At 35.9% G+C, this 20,138-nt stretch overlaps 1 protein-coding gene across 1 annotated transcript in view; it reads right to left on the bottom strand.

The window, feature by feature from the left end:
- The window catches only part of IL1RAPL2 (interleukin 1 receptor accessory protein like 2), a 284,838-nt gene that overhangs the window by 24,229 nt on the left and 240,471 nt on the right, over nucleotides 1-20,138 (bottom strand). The window contains exon 3 of the mRNA XM_047765637.1: nucleotides 5,458-5,603. Within this exon, the coding sequence (XP_047621593.1) occupies nucleotides 5,458-5,603 (146 nt within the window). The remainder of the gene's footprint in view (nucleotides 1-5,457; nucleotides 5,604-20,138) is intronic.

The raw sequence follows: 20,138 nt of genomic DNA, 5'->3' as shown, positions 1-20,138 counted from the left end.
AGGAATGAAGAGAGAGAGAGAGAGATTCTTCGATATCCATCTGTTTGTGAGAAAGGGAGTATGCACTGAGAAGAATTAATTTTCAGAATTTCCCTAGCATAAGTTCAGAGTCTTGGTTCACCTCCCCCTCCCCCAAAATTAGAATGGACTTTTTACTAAAATGTTGGTTGTACTTATTGGCAAATAGTTCATCAGAGAGTGAGGAAGCATTCACTTATTAGATGCAGGTAGAACATGCATAGGTAAGGGATGTCTTTGCTTTGAGCAAGCCTGACCCTGTTGTTTGCATATATTAGACATGAGTTTTCATTTTATGAAAGGCCTTTTTACTTTGTGAAAGGATTCATGAAATGTTTCTTCTCTGTAATGATCACTTAGGGCATTTTTGATGTTTGACTTCTAGTTCATCAGAAAGTTATTATTCCATAAAATAAGCCATACTCATATTACAGGTAGAAACACTGTGGCTACTGATGCCAGTCTAAGATGTGATAAAGCCTGAAAAGTTCAACTGCAAAGAAATATCTGAAGTTTTTTGTAAGACAAGCCAGAGTTCAGTCTGATTTAATATGCTGGATCAGGACTATAGGGCTTCTTGCTCTTATATGGAGCTCTAGCATATTGTCAAGTGTTCCTAAAGAAAATGGAGTAAGGCAAGATGAACCGCATCATTTTGCAAAGGACAGTGAAAAAAATTTAACTGCTGCCTAAAACAGAGAGTACAAACTAGTATGCCATGGGCCAAAAAAAAGAAAAAAAAAGATTTTGTTGGTCGTGGTCTATATGTTTCCCAGAAAGTAGATTCCAGTATTTTATTTTATTTTATTTTATTTTATTTTATTTTATTTTATTTTATTTTATTTTATTTTATTTTATTTTATTTTATTTTATTTTATTTTATTTTATTGTAATTTAATTTATTTTGCTTTTTAGGGCCGCACCCATGGCATATGGAAGTTCCTGAGCTAGAGGTTGAATAGAAGCTGCAGCTGCCGGCCACAGCCACAGCCACAGCAATGCCAAATCCCTGACCCACTGAGTGAGGCCAGGGGTTGAACCCACATACTCATGGATACTATTCAGATTAGTTTCCACTGTATCATAATGGGAACTCCCAGATACCAATATTTTAAAATCAAAATATTCCAAATCCAGTCTTTCAACCTTACTTGAAAATGTTGAAGTTCTCATATCCTTAGGTTCACATTCCAGCAAGCATGGCAATAATCTTCTAGAAGAGTGGTGACTGCCCTTTAAAGCAAGGCATGTTTTCTCTGGCCTGTGTTTAATATCCAGCCATCTTTTTCTTTTAATTTCAGTGTCTACCTGGCTGCTGAGATCTGAGTTTTCATCCCCCAATCTAGAAAATGAATGTTTTGGAAAGAGAATGTATTTGGGTAACCAAAAATAGACACTAATCAAGACCAGATCTCAGGGAAATCCTCTCTTTACCAACCCCTGTTTTTGATCTCCCACCCTATTGTTCTAGTCCTTTAGGAGGAGAATTTTCATCCCCAAAATATTTTTGAGCACTTACCGTATTCTGTGCACTAGGGATACAGCAGTAAATATGGCAGAAAAAGTCCCTGTTCTCATGAAGTTTACATACTAGTGTGTATGTGGGGAGACACAAGAAAATAAATATGTAATAGAGTATTAGAGAGTAGTAAATACAATAAACAGAAACAGAGCCAAATTAGAGGGAATATGGTAATGGGTAGTCCAACAATGGATGAATGGATCCAGAAAACATGATATATATACATAAAAGAATATTATTCAGCCTTTAAAAAAGAAGTAAATTCCATCATTTGCTACTATATAAATGAAACTAGAGGGCATTATGCTAAGTGAAATAAGCTAGACAGAGAAAGATAAATACTATACTTCATGGTATTGTTTATACGCAGAATCTAAATAAAAAGTTTAAGTCATAGAAACATAGAGGAGAAAAGTGGTTGTCCAGGAAAAGGGGATGGGGGATGAAATAGGGAGAGGTTAGTAAAAGGGTACAAACTCTATCAGTTGGATGAATACGGTCTGAGGATCTAGTGTATAACCTGGTGACTATAGTAGATAACACTGTATTGTATAACTGAAATTTGCTGGGAAGGTAGAACTTAAATATTCTCACACACATAAAAATAAAAGATAGATATGTGAGATGATGAATGTGTTAACTCAATGAGGGATATCATTTCACAATGTAAGCATATAGTAAGTCATTACATTGTACACTTAAATATTTTATGATTTTATTTATCAATTTTACCTCAATAAAGCTAATTTTTAAAAAAGAAAATGAGTAGCCCTATTTTATAAAGGGTGGTCAGAGAAAGGCCTATTGGGTAGGTAATACTTAAGCAGAGACCTATATGAAAAGAGGGAGTAAGCCATGGCAACATTTAAGGGAAGTGTATTCCAGGCAGAGGAAATAGCAAGTGCAAAGACCATGAGCCAGGGCTGTTCTTGGTGAGCATGAGAAATAGAAAGGAAGCTAGTGTGTGCAAGGGTTGGTGGCAGATTGTGATAGAAAATGAGATCAGAAATGCAACAGATTGTACCATGACTTGAAGGCCAGGACAAAGATTTGGGGTTTCATTCTAAGGGTAAGAGTGAGAGTTCTACAATTAGAGGGTTCTAATTAGAGGAATAATGTGATTTTACTTACATACAGAAGGATCACTCCATTTGCTGTGAGAATAGACTAAGGGCACAAGGGGAAAGCAGGGAAACCAGTTAGGAGGCTATCGCAATGAGCCAGGAAATTGATGCTGCTGGCTCAGACTAGGATGGTAGCAGAGAAGGTGGGGAAAGTGCTCAGAGCCTGGGTCTGTTTAAAAGGAGAGGAGTTCCCGTCGTGGCGCAGTGGTTAACGAATCTGACTAGGAACCATGAGGTTGCGGGTTCGGTCCCTGCCCTTGCTCAGTGGGTTGACGATCCGGCGTTGCCATGAGCTGTGGTGTAGGTTGCAGACGCGGCTCGGATCCTGCGTTGCTGTGGCTAGGGCGTAGGCCGGTGGCTACAGCTCCGATTAGACCCCTAGCCTGGGAACCTCCACATGCCGTGGAAGTGGCCCAGAGAAATAGCAAAAAAGACAAAAAATAAATTAAAAATAAAAAAATAAAAGGAGAGCTATAGGATTTTCTGATTCATTTGATATAGTTCGTGTGCAGAGAAAAAAAGTCAAAGATGACTCCAAGGATTTTGGATTGAACAACTGGAAGGATGGTGATGGAGATGGAGAAAACTGGAAGATTAGGTTTATAGGGAGGAGAAATCAAGAAAACTGTGTGGGTCAAGTGAAGCTTGATAGGTCTACTCATGGAGTTTTTGAATAGTTTTTGAATAGACAGTTAGGAATACTAACTAGGAATACTCTAGAGTTTGGGCGAGAAGTCCAAGCTAGATACATAAATTTGGGAGTTGTCAGCATGTGAATTGTAAACTGAGATGGGAATGGAATGAAATAATCTAGTGAGTGAGTGAGAAGTGGGAACCTGAGCTTTGGTGAACTCTAATATTTAGGTTAGAATATTCTCAATTATTCATGATTTGGACACGTTTCCTTGCAGAAGCCATGGGAGGCAGCAGTTTTACAGAGTACCTTGGTTTCTAGTGTCAGATTATTAAAAATATAGAGGGCTGCTAGTGGTTGTTTTACTTATTAAAGAGAAACATATTTATTTTAAAAATCAAATAGGGTTATTCTGTCTCTACTGACTAACTGTAAAATAAGATTTTCCCATTATTTTTTCTCATAGCAGATTTCTAATTGTAACATATACCTTTTGTGCAATTTTTTGTTTAATCTTTAAGGTTTGTCTTTCTTTGTACCCTCACTTCTCTGAAGACTATATGCCCCATATAGACTGGGGGATGTCTATCTTATCTAGCACTCTATCCCCTGTACCTAGCCCAGTGCTTGCTGTACATGATCCTTAATAATAAAAGAGAACTTCATTCATTAGCCAGAATGGGTTCTAAGTGCCTAGGAGTGGCCAGACACTGCCCAAATTGCTAAAGATGCAGAGGTGCAACAGAGCCTGGCTTGGAGGGTCTCTGAGCCTAAAATAAGACTGAGATGGACAGAAAAAAAAAGCAATCCTTGCCACAAGGTATCTGGAAATGATCATTGCCCTTCATATAGGTGGACAAATGGTTGCCTAGTACATAGAAGTTATCCAAGTTCTATATAATAGTGGAGCCTGTTTGAGCATGGTATATTTCATAACATGTCATTATCATTTGAACATCAAAGTGAATCTACTTTGGGCAGATATTATCACCACTATTTTATAAATAAGGAAACTCAGGTTTAGGATGTCTAGTCAGAAAAATTAGTCCTGCTGAACATGGTGGCTGAATCAGTGGTTGAACCAGGATCTCCTGAACCAGAGTCTCCAAATTTCACTTTCCATATTAGATTATTTTATACTTAAATACTGCATTATTTCAAGATGGAATCAAGTCCAAAAGAGTAAGAAATGGTGCTAGAGAGATAAAGCATTACTCTCAGAAGAATGACATTTCCTTGCTTCTCCTAGAGCTGATGGTCAAGGTTAAGTATTAGAGCTGGCTGGAAAGTAGAAATTCCATCTTGGCTATGAAGTACAACTAGTGACCTTGCTGATTGAATCTGTTCTATTGCTCTATAGCCTAGACAACAAGAACACTGATTGAGAACATTTGTTCTGTTACATTTACAAAACTTTTGCCAGATGTACACATACAGAAAGTATTTAGCCTTTTGCGCAGTAATCAAGAGTTGTGGCAGGGTAAGAGCCAATCTCAGAAGCTACTCCAGCTGCTGGGGTTGTTGTTCCCTATGTCTGCTTTTATCTCTTTTGTTTGTAAATTTATAGTTTCTTTTCTTTGCCCATTATATACAATATCCACCCCATATGGAATCACCTCTAGAGAGGGATCCACATAAATATCAAACTATTTAAAAATATATGCACCTGCTAAAGGCCTTGAACACCAGGTCATATCATGAAATATTCTTCATAATATTTATTATAAAAATTTAAAAAATATATGATACAATTCATTATTTTTATTTATATTTTAGTCAAGGAGTTAAAAAAAGTGATTTTGTTTCTCACCCAATAGTAAAACCCCTAGTATTTCATTTAAGCAATATAAGATGAAGGTGAAATATAATTTTGAATGCCAATTTCTATCAAATTTTATGGAATACTTATAACTGAGGTATACTTTATCTCACTGGATTTAACACATAACAATATTTCATTTATCCACTTCCTAGTGGTATGCAAGATCATAGGCATTTTATGCAAATATCTATAGCAAGAGAGATATTTTTCCTTAAAAAAGGCAAAATATTTAATAGAAATTTATGCTGAATAATACAGTCAGGCCAGGAAACATACCTAACTTCAATAGTTACTTGGTAGCTAAATAAACAATAGTAACAGTTATAAAAATAAATACCCTTTTTACGCAGCAGAACACTGGCATGTTTTCGTCCATTTCGGTTTTCCACATGGCAGGTATAATTTGCCAGGTCAGCCTCCACCACTGAATCGAAGATGAGTGCCAACTCAACTTCTTTTTCTCCAAGATGCTCTTTGAGGAGTCTGAAATAAAGGAAAATATTCTTGACTAAATTGCTTTGATCTGGGGGGAGTCCAGCCATGAAAAGACTGAAGATGGTTACGTAGCTCACTAAGGTCTCCAGTGGGCTGGAGAATCCTACCGGGTGTATGCACAGAAATGTCAAAAAGAAAACACAAAAAGAGACTCCATGCGAAGATCAGATGAGAATGGGGAAAAAAAGGTGAAGAATTCACTCAGCCAAAATAAATATTAACATGCCACTAGGCTTTGATAAATGAAGGCAATATGATTTGCATGGCAAACAGGAGGAAACATCGGGCTCCATATTTTAGTTGAGCTTATGAAAAAAAAAATTGGATTTTTGCTCCACGGCATGAAGAGAAAAAGTCGGTAGGAGTGGTAAGGTTTGTATTAGGAATTAGAGTTTTGACAATAGGGAGTAAAAAGGTAAAGAAAGGGGCTTTGAAAATGATTGCCTTATTAGGAGTAAACTAAGGGTGGTTAGTGGCCTTCTATCCCCAAACATCAGTGAGAAGCCTGTTATATACTTTCTCCTGCTTTTGACCTGTGCAGGCATATACCCCTCCACCCTAATCCCCCAATAATGCTAGCCCCCTACCATGGCTTGCTTTCCCCAGTCATTGCTCAACATTTGTCTTTCTCTTCCCCCCCACCCCCAGGAGAGACTGCCATATGTGACATTTTTCATAGTCCTCCTTTTTGCTTTCTCAAGTGAACGGTGTTCAATGGCCCATAATAGTTGTTCTTCACTAAGAAGCTGAACTGCCAGGAACATTTCCTGAGGGACTGTGCCTTTTGTTTGTTTGGGGAGTTATATTCTCACTAATGGCGAGCTCCCTCCTAGGAGAGGTGAAAGTGAGTACCCGGTTGAAATTTCCTTTCTATCTCCTGCATTTGACCAAAGAAAGAGAAAATTCGGAGTCTAAATGGTGGAAATTCTGCAATTAAATCCTGGGGTAGGGTTGTTGAATACATAAATTTGCAAGATATAACATTGGGGAAGTGAAAGTAATTTTCATCTCTTTTTTGGATACCTGGTTATGAAGGCAGAGAAGAATCCGATTTATTGGCATTCAGCATTAAGTTGGAAAAGACAACTGTACTCAGAGAAAACTGGGTTGTAAATACAGGCTTCCTATTTACAAACTCAAACTGGATTCTTACAAAGTCATTAACTCAATGGCACCTTAATATAACTTATCTTTAAGTTGGGAAAAATACCTACCATACTTTTGTGTAGGGGTACAGTGGGTTAAAATGATTTAAAAATTAAATAGCACTATCCAAATGCAAAGGAATATTATTAAACATCAACATTTCATTATCCAAAGAAAAACTTTTTAAAAATTTTGCACTTCCAAAAATATTTGTATTGATATTTATTTGTATTTAAAATTGGCTTGGATTTATCTCTTCTGGCTCCCTTTTGAGAGAAAAAAAAGGCTTAAAGTTGGGTTGGTGGAAGAGAGTTCCTGGAATCTGAGAATCTCCCATACTAAAATCCTAAACCATATTATATTCCAAGTAGACATGCTTTAAAAATTAATCCTGTTTCTTTTACCTCCCAGTAATATACATATCAGAGAACTGACAATACTCGCATTTGTAATTTGAATAAATTCTTAGGATAAAAATTTTCTTAACCATATTTTTTACTGGTAGTCTTGCTATTAATTTTTTTCTTCCTGCTAACATTGCAATTTTCCTTTTTTCTCCTGTCCCAACATATATCTAACCAAGGAAAAAAATGGGAATTTTCTGTCTTAATGGTTTATGTTGAATTTTACTCTCTCCATTTTCTCCTGGTTATGGGTAAATCACACTACACTCAATTTTTTTTAGTTCTGTGTTACTTGCTATGGAATAACCCTATTTAGTGCCAGAAGCTGCTTAGGCACCACAAATTAAGTTTGATTTAAAGCTTCACGTGTAGGGCAACCACAGCCTTTGACAGACATGAGGCAGAAAGCTGATCCTCTCCCTCCAGACCAAGCCTTTCCCTCTTAATTTCTAAAGCAGTTTCCAAAAACAGCTCTTCACAAGCTTCAGAAAGAATCTGGAGAGAGGATTTGAAAAATGATCCTCCATCCACCTATTAATATATATGAGGTGTCTTAATTATCAGCTCTTGAAAATCTAGAGGTGACTTGCTCTTTTGGAATTAATGTGCAAGTTGCAAGTTGGTGTTTATGTCTATAAATCACTCTGCAGAGTAGTCACAATTTCCTAGCAAATATTGATATATAACAGTCTATCAATGATTCTTTGTCATTCCCCTAGGTGCCTAGATCTAGGATAGCTATTTGATGTAAGAGAAATATAAGCATTAAAAGACTATGTGCCTGCCTCCCAGTAAGCATTAAGATTTAAACAAGGAGTCAAAATCTACATAGCTGAAAAATGTTATAGATAGAATGAGGTAAAACAGGGTTGTAAGTTTACAATGTTTACAATAGAATCTCAAAAAAAGAGAGATTATTATTTACTAAATTAGCTGGAGAAGGCTTGAGAAGACTCTGCCTAAGTAAAAGGAAGAAAGAATCATTTTCTACTAGTGAAGATAGGAACAGGTTTTTGTAGAATGTGTGAAACAGAGACACTGAAGAGACTGATTTTAGAATGGAAGATACAAATGAGGGGGTCTTGGATATATTTCAAATAACTTCAGAAGTATCTCATGTATGAGGATTAACACTGAAGGCAAATTATAGGCAACAGCGACCAAATAATAAATTCAGATGACAGAAATCACTACCTTTAAAAGTTTTGTTTAGTTAGGACCAATTATTAGAAAGTAATACTAGAAAAAGTTTGGAAGTTTTCACTCTCATCCTTACAGCAAGAAAACTGAATAAAATGAAGGTCAACGACCCTTCTTAGATCCTTCACATAATTAAGGTCACAGGGCAAACCCCTGCACCTCAAACTTAAGATAGCTAGGCAAATACTGACAATCACAATGTGCTGGGAGCAGAATCCCCAGAGCAGGAGCCAGGAGAATAAAAACACAAACTATAATTGATGAGTCACTGCAGCCCCAATATGAACTAACTTGAGAGTTAAAAAATAAAACTCCATGAGATCTAATCTTGGGGGTGCTCCCACACCTTGATGAGTTTTGCTTCCAGGAGCCTAACCAGGGTTTCAGGATGAAGATCAGAGAATCATTTCTTTATCCTTTTGGCAGGGAAGGGGAAAAGCAACTATCTTGAAACGTACCCAGAGCACTCTGTTCTTAACAAAAGCATGCCCTCAAAGGAAACTCTTTTAGCAGCCCCTAAATTACTTATGTTTTACTGAACCTAGGGTACTACAGGGAAGAGAAATATCCAACTTCTGTCTCCTCAAGCCTTCCTGTCTCATATAAGATGGGGCGGGGGAGCTGAGAAACACTTGTAAAGGTCACAGCCCAAAGGCACAGGCTAGTCAGAAGACTGAGACTTTATCATAGGATTATGGAATACTTACCACCATACTAATCAAACTCCTGTATGATTACAAGGGCTTTCAGCTGAAAGAACTACAGAGCTCAGATCCTGTTTAAGAAGCAGTCTCTAGGAAAACAGTGGAGATGTAAAGAAGCATAAAATTTAGCCTCATACCTTCAACTACAGAATTAGTGAAGACAGCCTAACTTTTAGTAATGTAAACAAAATCTCATACCAAAGGCCTATTTACTTCAGTCTTCTTTATTTGGCTTTATTTTTGCATTTCAATTTAGGAGATTTCTATTAAGTATCTTTAAGATCACAGATTCTTTGGTCATGTCCATTCTACTGCTATCCAAGAAAGGCACTCTATTTCTGTTACAGTGTTTTGATTTCTAGCATTTCCTTTTGATTCTTTCTTAGAAGTTCCACAGCTCTGGTTATGTTACCCATCTATTGATATATGTTGTTTACTTTTTACATTTGAGCCTTTAATATATTCATCATGGTTATTTTTTATTCCCATTCTGATAATTCTCTGCAATGTATGAATATGGTTCTGATGCTTGTATTGTCTTTTCAGATTGTGCTTTTTTTTCTTTTAAACATGCCTTATCATTTTATTTTATTTTATTTTATTTTCCCACTGTACAGCAAGGGGGTCAGGTTATCCTTACATGTATACATCACAATTACATTTTTCCCCCACCCTTTCTTCTGTTGCAACATGAGTATCTAGACAAAGTTCTCAATGCTATTCAGCAGGATCTCCTTGTAAATCTATTCTAAGTTGTGTCTGATAAGCCCAAGCTCCCGATCCCTCCCACTCCCTCCCCCTCCCATCAGGCAGCCACAAGTCTCTTCTCCAAGTCCATGATTTTCTTTTCTAAGGAGATGTTACTCTGGTTTCTCTTCAGACTGTATAAATCTTTCGCCTTATCATTTTTTAATTGAAAGCCAGATAAAGATCTGCAAAGAGAAAAAAGATCATGGCAAAATATGAACAAAATACTGAACACCTGAGGTTATAATTACAAGAGGAATAACATACATGAAATTGAAATACCAAAAGAAGAAAGAGGAAAGGAACAATAGAAATATTTGAAGTAATAATAACTGAGAATTTTCCAAAGACATCAGACTACAGTTACAGGAAGCTCATAGAATATCAAGTAGAGTGAACATTGGAGAGGGAGGGAGTGGGAGGGATCAGGAGCTTGGGGTTATCAGACACAACTTAGAATAGATTTACAAGGAGATCCTGCTGAGTAGCATTGAGAACTATGTCTAGATATTCATATTGCAACAGAACAAAGTGTAGGGAAAAATGTATACATGTAAGGATAACTTGATCCCCTTGCTGTACAGTGGGAAAAAATAAATAAAAAAACTATACCTTTATATATGATATTCTAACCATAGAAAGTGAAATAAATGAGAGAAAATCTTGAAAAATTAAGAGTAAAGAACTTAGCTATAGAGGAACAAGAATGAGACATATCAAACTTCTCTTTAGAAATTATATAAGCAAGCAAAGAGTGGAGAGAAATATTTGTGTTGAAAGAAAATAATCACCAACCTAGAATATTGTGTCTATCTAAACTATCTGTCAAAAATGAAGGAGAAATAACTTTCTCAGACAAATACAAATTGAGGGAATTGGCCAATAGACTTGTTTGCAAGAAATGTTAAAGTTTGTAAGAGAAAATGACAATGATATAGGTAAAAAATTTCGATCTACATAATGAAAGGAGTGTTAGAGAAGGAATAAAGATAAAATATCCTATTGTTGTTATTCATAATTGATCTAACAGATAAGAGTTTATTTAAAATAATAGCAATAGCAATAAAGCAGTTATAAGAAGTTCTGAGGATCTAATATACAGCACAGTGACTATAGTTAATTAACATGGTATTGTATACTTGAATGTTGCTGAGATTAGATCTTAAGCATTCTCATCACATTAAAAAATTATGTTAACTATGTGAGCTTAACTAATATAATGGTGTATGTCAATTATACTTGAATAAAATGAGAGCGAAAATGTAATTTATACAATGGGATAAAATATTTACAGACCATATATCTGATAAAGGGTTAAAATACAAAATATGTCAAGGACTCTTACAACTCAATATAAAAATAAAACAAACAAATAACCTGATGAAAAAATGGGCTAAATACCTGAACAGATACTTCTCCAAAGATGACACACAAATGGCCAATAGGGATATGAAAAGGTACTCAACTTCACTATAAACAGGGGTATGCAAATCAAAATCACAATGTGATATCATCTCAAACCTGTTAGAATGGCTATTATCAGAAAGACAAAAGATAAGAACTATTAGCAAGAATGTGGAGAAAAGGGAACCCTGTATATCTATGGTAGGATATAAATTGGTTCAGTCACTATGGAAAACAGTACAGAAATTCCTCCAAAAATTAAAAATGGAATTACCATACGATCCAGTAGTCCCACCTCTGGGTATATATCCAAAAAAGTGAAATCAAGATCTCAACCAGATATTTGCACTCTCATGTTCATTTTAGCATTATTCATAATAAGAAAGATATGGAAATAACCTAAGTGTCCATCAGTAGAAAAATGGAAAAACAATGTCATTTATATGTATGATGGAAACTTATTCAGTTTCAAAAGAAAAAGGGAGAATCTTGCAATTTGTGATAACATAGGGAACCTGGAGAATATTATGCTGCTAAATGAAATATGTCAGAGATTGAAAAATACTGAAAAATACTGTATGATATCACTTATAAATGGACTCTAAAAAGGTAAGCTCATACTAACATAGTAGGATGCTGGTTACCAGGAGCTAGAGGGTGGAAGAAATAGGGAGATGCTAGTTGGTAGATGAAATGGGAAAATACTGGTTAAAGGGTATAAACTTTCAATTATAAAATGAATAAGTCCTGGAGACTTAAGGTACAGCATGGTGACTATAGTTAACAATACTGTATCCTTGACATTTGAGAGGTGAGTAAATAACAAGTGTTATCATACACATACAAAAATGATAACTGTGGTGATGAATATTAATTAGCTTGATTATGGTAATCGTTTCACAATGTATACATAAACCAAAACATTACATTGTATACCTTAAATATGTACAATTTTTATTTGTCAATCATACCTCAATAAAGCTGGAATTTTAAAAAATCAAACATGAAATGGAGAAAGGAAATTTGATTTCCCCAAAAATAAAATAAAAATAAGACTTCTAACTCCTGGATCATATAGTAGTTCTATTTTTAGTGTTTTAAGGAACCTCCATGTTGTTTTCCATTAGTGACTGTACCAATTTACATCCCTACCAACAGTGTACTAGGGTTCCCTTTTCTCCACATCCTTGCCAACATTTGTTATTTGCAGAGTTTTTGATGATAGCCATTTGACAGGTGTGAGGTGATCTCACTGTGGTTTGATTTGCATTACTCTGATGATTAGCAATATTGAGCATTTTTTCATGTCCCTATTGACCATCTGTATATCTTCTTTGGAAAAAATATCTGTTCAGATCTTCTGCCCATTTTTAAAGTGGGTCATTTTTGGTTTGTTTTTGGGTTTTTTGGATATTGAGTTGTATGGGTTGTTCCAATTTTCATTCATTGTAAGTAGTCCCTTAAACGAAATTGAGTCTTCCTTTGATGTCTAGGTATTTGGCAAGTCTCTGAGTCTTTATTTTGAGTAAAAGTAATCATTGTCCAGGAATAATGATTTGGAATATCAAGAATAGGAGATAGTTTTTAAAAGCTTTCTTAAAATCTTTGTGTCATTTGGTTTTTTAAAATTTTCCTGTGAAAGTCTTATTAGTCAAAAACCAGGATCAAGCTCATAGTCTGACAAAAGTGGATTTATTGACTCAATGCACTGTGGAAGGAACATGCCAGAGGAACTGTGGATTGTTTCCTGACTGAAGGAAGTTAGAAAGCATCCCTTGTAATGTTTGGGTTCCCACTAAAATATTCCGGGCATGGTCTAAAGAAGCAGGGATAAGTTCTGGATTGATTACAATTTCTGAGGGAATTGGAGGGGGATTGACTAAGAAACAGGTACTGTCATGGGGCGAAAGTGGTTTAGTAATTGGGTATTTCTAGTAATAGGAAAATAGCTAAGCAGGTCTAAGTAACACTTGTAAGAAAGCAATAGTCTCTCAAAAGAAGTGGGGGTCGTTACAGCATTGTACAACTGCTGCATGACCTTGGGAGAAACAGTGTTTTCTGTTAACTTTGCAGCTGGCTTTATCTGTCTGTCCTCCCTGCCTGATTAATAGCAGGGCTGCTTATTCTCAATTCAAACTGATTTTTACTCTTTCAGTCCTAGGCAGATTTTGAATCTTTATATCCTAAATGTGAACTACAACAGAACACTCTGAACAATTGAGGATTCTTGCTAGCTGTGTTCTGATAAAGTCAATCTAGCTCCACTGGAACTGTGAATCAACTGCCCAAAGACAGCTCTTCCTCAGTCTCTAAATATTAGGGGCCTTTTTTTTCTGTAAAATAAATTGATACTCATTATTTCAGATGGTTATCATAAAAATCAAATGTAATTTAAGATGTCAAAATATTTTTGCAATCTACTGTGTAGTTTAAAAACATGGAGGAATTATTATTGTTGTTGTTATTTACCAATTACGGCTTCTTGTGTAGAGCAGCTTACAGCACAAAACACCCTATTTAAGATGGAGCATCTATAATCTGATCAGTAAATGAAAAGAAATAACAAACATGTCTCATTTAGGCTTCAAATATTTTATGCATTGGTCAAGGCTAAGACCCACCATGGAAGTGGAATTGTGAATGGTAGAGTCACCACTCCTCCAAAAATCATCCTTCAGATAAATGGCCATTAAGCTGCCCTTAGGTAAAACTATGCTGCTTATTAAGTTTACTTTTCAATTGAAGCCTCTTCCTGACTTAAAATATCTACCTTTGCATAAAAGTATAATGAGATTTGAAATTTATTTAAAGCAAAGGTAAAGTGATGGATCAGTATTCCTTCTTCCTGTGGGATGAGATGAGAGTGGGGAAAAAGAAGAGATAGTGTGTGTGTTGGGGGTTGTTTTGTTTTGTTTTTAGCTCACTTTTGGGACAGCCAGAGCAGATGGGGTGTTTCAAAGCACTGAAAAAGTATGGTGGGAAGTTGCCGAAACACAGCCCATCATTTTGCCTTGAGTCAACTGGGGACAAACTGCATATTCACGGCTTCATATTATTTTTTAATTGGTGAGATATTAACAGGTTGTTTGGGGTGTTTAACATAGACTAATCTTATTTTAAGAATAAAATATTTTTATACCTGTATTACATTCCCTCCTTTGTGAAGAGCATTTCACTCATTCAAGAAAAATATTTTAAGGTAAAGGGATAGAAAAAGAAGGTCAGAGAGGGTAGACGCAAGAGTGAAAAAAAAACAAAACCTACAAAGCCCATATTCAACTTAAAAATTGAAAGTAAATTAAGTTATTTGTATTTTAAGAAGCTTGTCTGGAAAAAGAAAAAAAACTTAAGATAAATAGAATATGTTCTTCAGGTCAAGAATTATAAAAGAGTTGATAAACTTGTTTTATGGTATTGCCTGAGGGAAAAACATTAGATATTGATAGGGAGATTTGTAAAGTGAGATTTATAATTGAAAATTACTCTCCACTGTGGCAAAGCAATTGTATAGAAATTCATTCAGTCTCCATCAATAATCAGATGCAATTCACAACCCTGCAGGGAAGCTGAAAGACTATTATTTCTTGTTTAATAGGACTAGTTCAGTTTCTCTGGCACTTTTTATTAGCACTGTGGAATACATACCTCACTAGAATTTTTTTTTTTATTTCTGAAGCCTCTGGTAAGATTAATTAAAAGGAAGTGGAATTTGGTTGTTCTTGCTAGAATGCTCATACCCAAAGACTACTCCTTTTCATGAACTCTTACTCCACTTTGCAAGCCATTCCCATTAAGTTTAAATAGAGGACAGAAATTAGGAAGTCCTCTCCTAATGATAGTTTCCACTGGGTCTCCTCCAAATAATTATTTGACTTCTCTGAATAGACATGGTAGAGCTCCTAGAGAACATTTTGCTGCAAGGACTTAAAATGGTAGATAAAAATAACCAAATTTGCACAATTGCAGCTTATGCAAAATTCCCTTAATATCCCTACAAATGACATCTTCTGGAGTCAGTAGAAAGTTTGTGATGCAGTTGTGTGGGATACTATATTTGAGTTCAGATTTCCTTAGACTTTGGTAGAGTGCTGTCAATTTCTGCCTAAAGGGAGATAAAAGGCAATTTGTATTTCCAGAGTAGACTCTGAATTCTTTGGCAATAGGTTGCAGGTAAGGAGATCCGAGGAACCAAGGTGGTCAGCGTATCCTGGAGAGCAAACAAATAAGAACTCCCAAATCCTAGTCAGGATTTGATCAAACATACTTTCAAACTGCAAAGGAACTGCTGAATAAAGAGGCTTCACTTCCTGTAGTCATAATGATATTATTTCACCAAGCCTTTGCTAAATATTCCAAGATTTTTCTTTAAGGAGATTGTTTTTCTTCAAAGTCCTCTATTCCTTTGGGGGCAATGCTATGAAATAAAAAGGTACAACACATATTTTTAGGACCATGCTGCTGCCCAGGAATGGAGAACCTCGGCAGCATGGTCAGTCCTCCTGCCAGATCCGTTGCCACTGTGGCAGCTTCTCCATAAGTGAACTGCTTATTATATATATCCCCACTTTTTAGATCTACTGGGCAGTGTACTTCTGACATGTAGGCATAGTGCAAGAGCTATGCAATTCAATTAAAATATGAAGCAAATGCAATACCCTGAGGAAGAGCCATGCATCCAGAAGGAAATTTTATTTCCAGAAATGCTTTTGAGACTAATCTTCTACTTAACATCTTCAGCATTCTGCTGTCAGAACAGTTCCCTTTGGAGAATGTGTGGGCTATGAAAGAATGCTGATATTTTGTTGGTTGAACTAATGGTATCATTAGCAACTTTTTTTCAATGAAACTGCCAGATTTGTTCCAATCTGCCATGCTGTGTAAACATCTTGTTTCAAGGACACTGAGTTTGGAAGCTAGAAGACAGAATCCAGTAATTAACTCCTGCGTTAGCATAAATGGTCATAGCCTGAAGGAATTCCCATGCTCACACAAGCCCCCAAGTAAACTATATAGATCCTACAATTAATATTACAAAATGGCCAACTGTGTGTTTCTCTTGGCCAAGAATTCCTGCCTTTTTGCACTTTTCTGAAGTTGTCTCCAGTTAGCTATTAGGGTTTTGTGAAATTTTCAAAACAAATTCCATGTTACTTTCCTCCCCTGCAAATATAGGTATGTACCCTTTGTTACTGGAAGGGTTGCAGATGATGGAGAAAGAGGATGTAACAGAATCAAATAAACAATGACATTTTGCAAGTCCTGAAAGTTTGACTTCCTATAGCACTTAATATCTGGTTGACTCATTTGGCACCTAATATAGAAGCTTGGACTGGATTAAACTATTTCACATATGTGTGCTTTGTCTCTCATCACTCTAATCATTTGCTGCTAGAGCAACAGCAGGGCTTAATTTTTCTTTTGTAAAATAGTGTAACCACTTTGGAGTATAGTTTGGCAGATGCTTGAAAAGTTATATAATCCTGGAGAAGAAAAAGGGCAGTAGGTAAAAACTAAGGAAATTTGAATGAAGTATTGATTTTAGTTAATAATAATAATGTATCAATTTTGGTTTTTCAATTGTAACAAATGTACTATAGTAACTTTATGGGGGTTATATAGGAACTTTCTATACCATGTGCTATTGACTGAATGTTTATTTCCCCTCCCCAAATTCATATGTTGAAATCCTAACCCCTAATGGGATGGTATCAGAAGGTGGGGCTTTGGGAAGGTGATTAGGTCATGAGAGAGGAGTTCTAATGAATGTGATTAGTGCCCTTAGAAAAGAGACTCCAGAGAGCTCTCTAGCCTCTTTTGCTACTTGAGGACTTGTGAGGGTAGAGTAAGAAAATGGCCATCTGTAAATCAGGAAATGGGTCCTCATCAGCTATTGAATCTGCTGGTGCCTTAATTTTGAACTTCTCTGTCTCCAGAACTGTGAAAAATAAATATTTGTTGTTTAAGCCACCCAGTTTATGAAATTTATAACAGCCAAAAAGAATAAGACACTCTCTTTACAATTCTTCTGTAAATTTAAAATTATTCTAAAAAATAGTTTTTTTTTAAGTTTTAAAAGAAACAGTTACATTTACACCTACTATATAATTTATCCATTCCATGTCTAGCTATGTATCCAAGCAAATAGGAAGTATATTTGCATTATAAGGATGCATACAAGTATGTTCTTAGCAGGTTTATCTGTAATAGCCCTAAAACTGGAAACAATCCAAATTCCATCAAGTGAATGAATAACCAAATTTTTATATCCATATAATGGAATACTGCTGAGCCATAAAAAAGAATGAACTATTGATACATGTAACAAAATAGATGAATCTCAAAATAATTTGTTTAGAAATAATCCAGACAAAAAAATACATACTGCATGATTCTGTTAATACAAAACTCTAGAAAATGCAAACTGATTTATGGTGGCAGAAAGATAAGAACTGTGAAAGAGGGGCAGAATGAGGCATTACCAAGGGGTACCAGGAAACTTGTGTGTAATTTATATGTTCATTATTTTGATTATGGTAAATACATATATCAGCCCGTACATAGACCATATATTCTAAATTGTGTGTTTATTGTATGTCAATTATACACCAATAAACCTGTTTATCTTTTAAAAATCCAATTAGTCATGTATAAGAAAAGGGAAATAATTATCTTAGGCTCATATAACTACTACCTTTAATCATGAAACAGATTTGAGCTTTTTGGTAGTGGAAAATTTGCCTCTTTATACCATTGTACCTACCACTGGCAATTTTGGGCCCAGTATCTTTGAAAAATGAAGAATTTAAATTCTTTTACAGGCAGATATGTTGAAAATAAGTCTAGACATGTATCTTCTAAAATAATTTTAAATAAATTCACTTGCATTAATTTTATAAACCTTAACATGGAATTGGCTAATAAAATGTTGCTTATTAGGAATATTGAAGTTTAAATGGAAATTAATAGTTAAGCATTATTTGTAAGTAGTATATTGATTATTTTTTTCTGAACATCTGCTTTGTGCCAGGCAAGCAGAAGTTTAAAAAAAAAAAAAAAAAAACAGTTTCATGGATGGGGTTCCCATTGCGGCTCAGCAGAAATGAATCTGACTGGTATCCATGAGGATGCAGGCTCAATCCCGGCCTTGCTCAGTGGGTTAAGGATCTGGCGTTGCCATGAGCTGAATGTGGCTCACAGATGTGGCTCGGATCTGGTGTGGCTGTGGCATAGGCCGGCAGCTGTAGCTCCTATTTGACCCCTAGCCTGGGAACCTGCATATACCGTGGGTGTGGCCGTTTAAAAAAAAGGCAAAAAAAAACCCTTTTCATGGAGTTATCATTTACATACCATACAATTCATCCATGTAAAATGTAAAATTCAGGAGTTCCCACTGTGGTGCAGCAGAAACAAAACCCACTGGTATCCATGAGGATGCAGTTTCGATCCCTGGTCTCACTCAGTGGGTTGGGAATCCGGCATTGCTGTGACCTCTGGTGTAGGTCACAGAGGCAGCTCAGCTCCAGCATTGCTATGTCTGTGGTGTATGTTAACAGCTACAGCTCCAATTCGACCCCTAGCCTGGAAATGTCCATATGCCACGGGTGCAGCCCTTAAAAAAACAAAAACAAACAACCAAACAAAAAAACCTAACTAAATGTATGCATGTATATACAATTCACTGCTATCACCAGAGTCAATTTTATAACATTTTCACCTCAAAAAGAAGCTTCATGGAGTTCTCTGGTGGCTCAGTGGGTTAAGGAGCTGGCATTGTCAGTGCTGTGGTTGGGTCACTGTTGTGGCCTGGGAACTTCCACATGGCATGAGCATGCTCCCCCCAAAAAAAAGCCTCAGACTCCTTAAAGGGTATGGGGATTTCTCTTGAGGGTAATGAGAAATTTCTGGAATAGTGGTGGTGGTTATACAATATTGTGAGTGTACTAGATGTCACTGAATTACACATTTTATAATAGTGCATTTCATGTTATGAATATTGTATCCATCACCCCCCCCCACAGAATTCACTCATATAGCTTTAGGTATTTACCCTAGTTGCTCCATTCCCCGAGCCCTAAGCAAACACTAATCTATTTTTTGTTTCTATAGAGTGGCCTATTCTAGACATTTCATGAAATCACTGTCACTGACTTTTTTCACTGAGAATGTTTTCAAGGTTCATCCATGTTATAGTGTGTAGCAGTACTTTATTCATTCTTTTTACAGCTGGATGATATGCCACTGTATGAATATATCACATTATCCATGCATCAGTTAATGGTCATTTAGGCTGTTTCCACCTATTGTCTGTTATGAATAATGTTTCTGTGAACATTTACGTACGAGTTTTTATGTGCATATATATTTTGATTTTTCTTGGTTATATATGTAGGAGAGGAACTGCAGATAACTCTTTAACTATTTCAGGAACTGCAGAAAGTGGCTGCATCATTTTACACTCCCATCAGCAGTGCATGAAGGTTCCAATTTCTGCACATTCTCACCAGCACTTGTTATAATCTAACTTTTTGATTATAGCCATCCTAGTGAGTATAAAGTGTTATAATATGGTTTGATTTACATTTCCCTGATGATGTCAGGTATATTTTCATGTACTTTCTCCAAGAGGTATGTTAATATAGATAATATTTTACATAGACTCTCAGGGGCTTCACAGACCTTCAAAGTTATGAACCTCTAGAGGGGAGTTTTTGGGTGGACACACGAAGAGAAACTGTCATGATAGTTATTATACATTATATTTAATCATAGTAAATGATATAATATGGATGTTTTTCTTTTACACTGCTATATAGTCAAAAAGAAAAGTGAAAAAAAAATTTAACATTAGTTGCACTGAAATACTGGGTTGCTTCCCATTTTGTGATTCTTAATAAGGGTAGATGGGGAGGAGGTCCCAA

Source organism: Phacochoerus africanus, chromosome X (genome assembly GCF_016906955.1).
Source record: "Phacochoerus africanus isolate WHEZ1 chromosome X, ROS_Pafr_v1, whole genome shotgun sequence".
Taxonomy (NCBI): domain Eukaryota; kingdom Metazoa; phylum Chordata; class Mammalia; order Artiodactyla; family Suidae; genus Phacochoerus; species Phacochoerus africanus.
The sequence above is the reverse complement of the archived record's forward strand: the minus strand, read 5'-3'. Positions and strand labels throughout refer to the sequence as shown.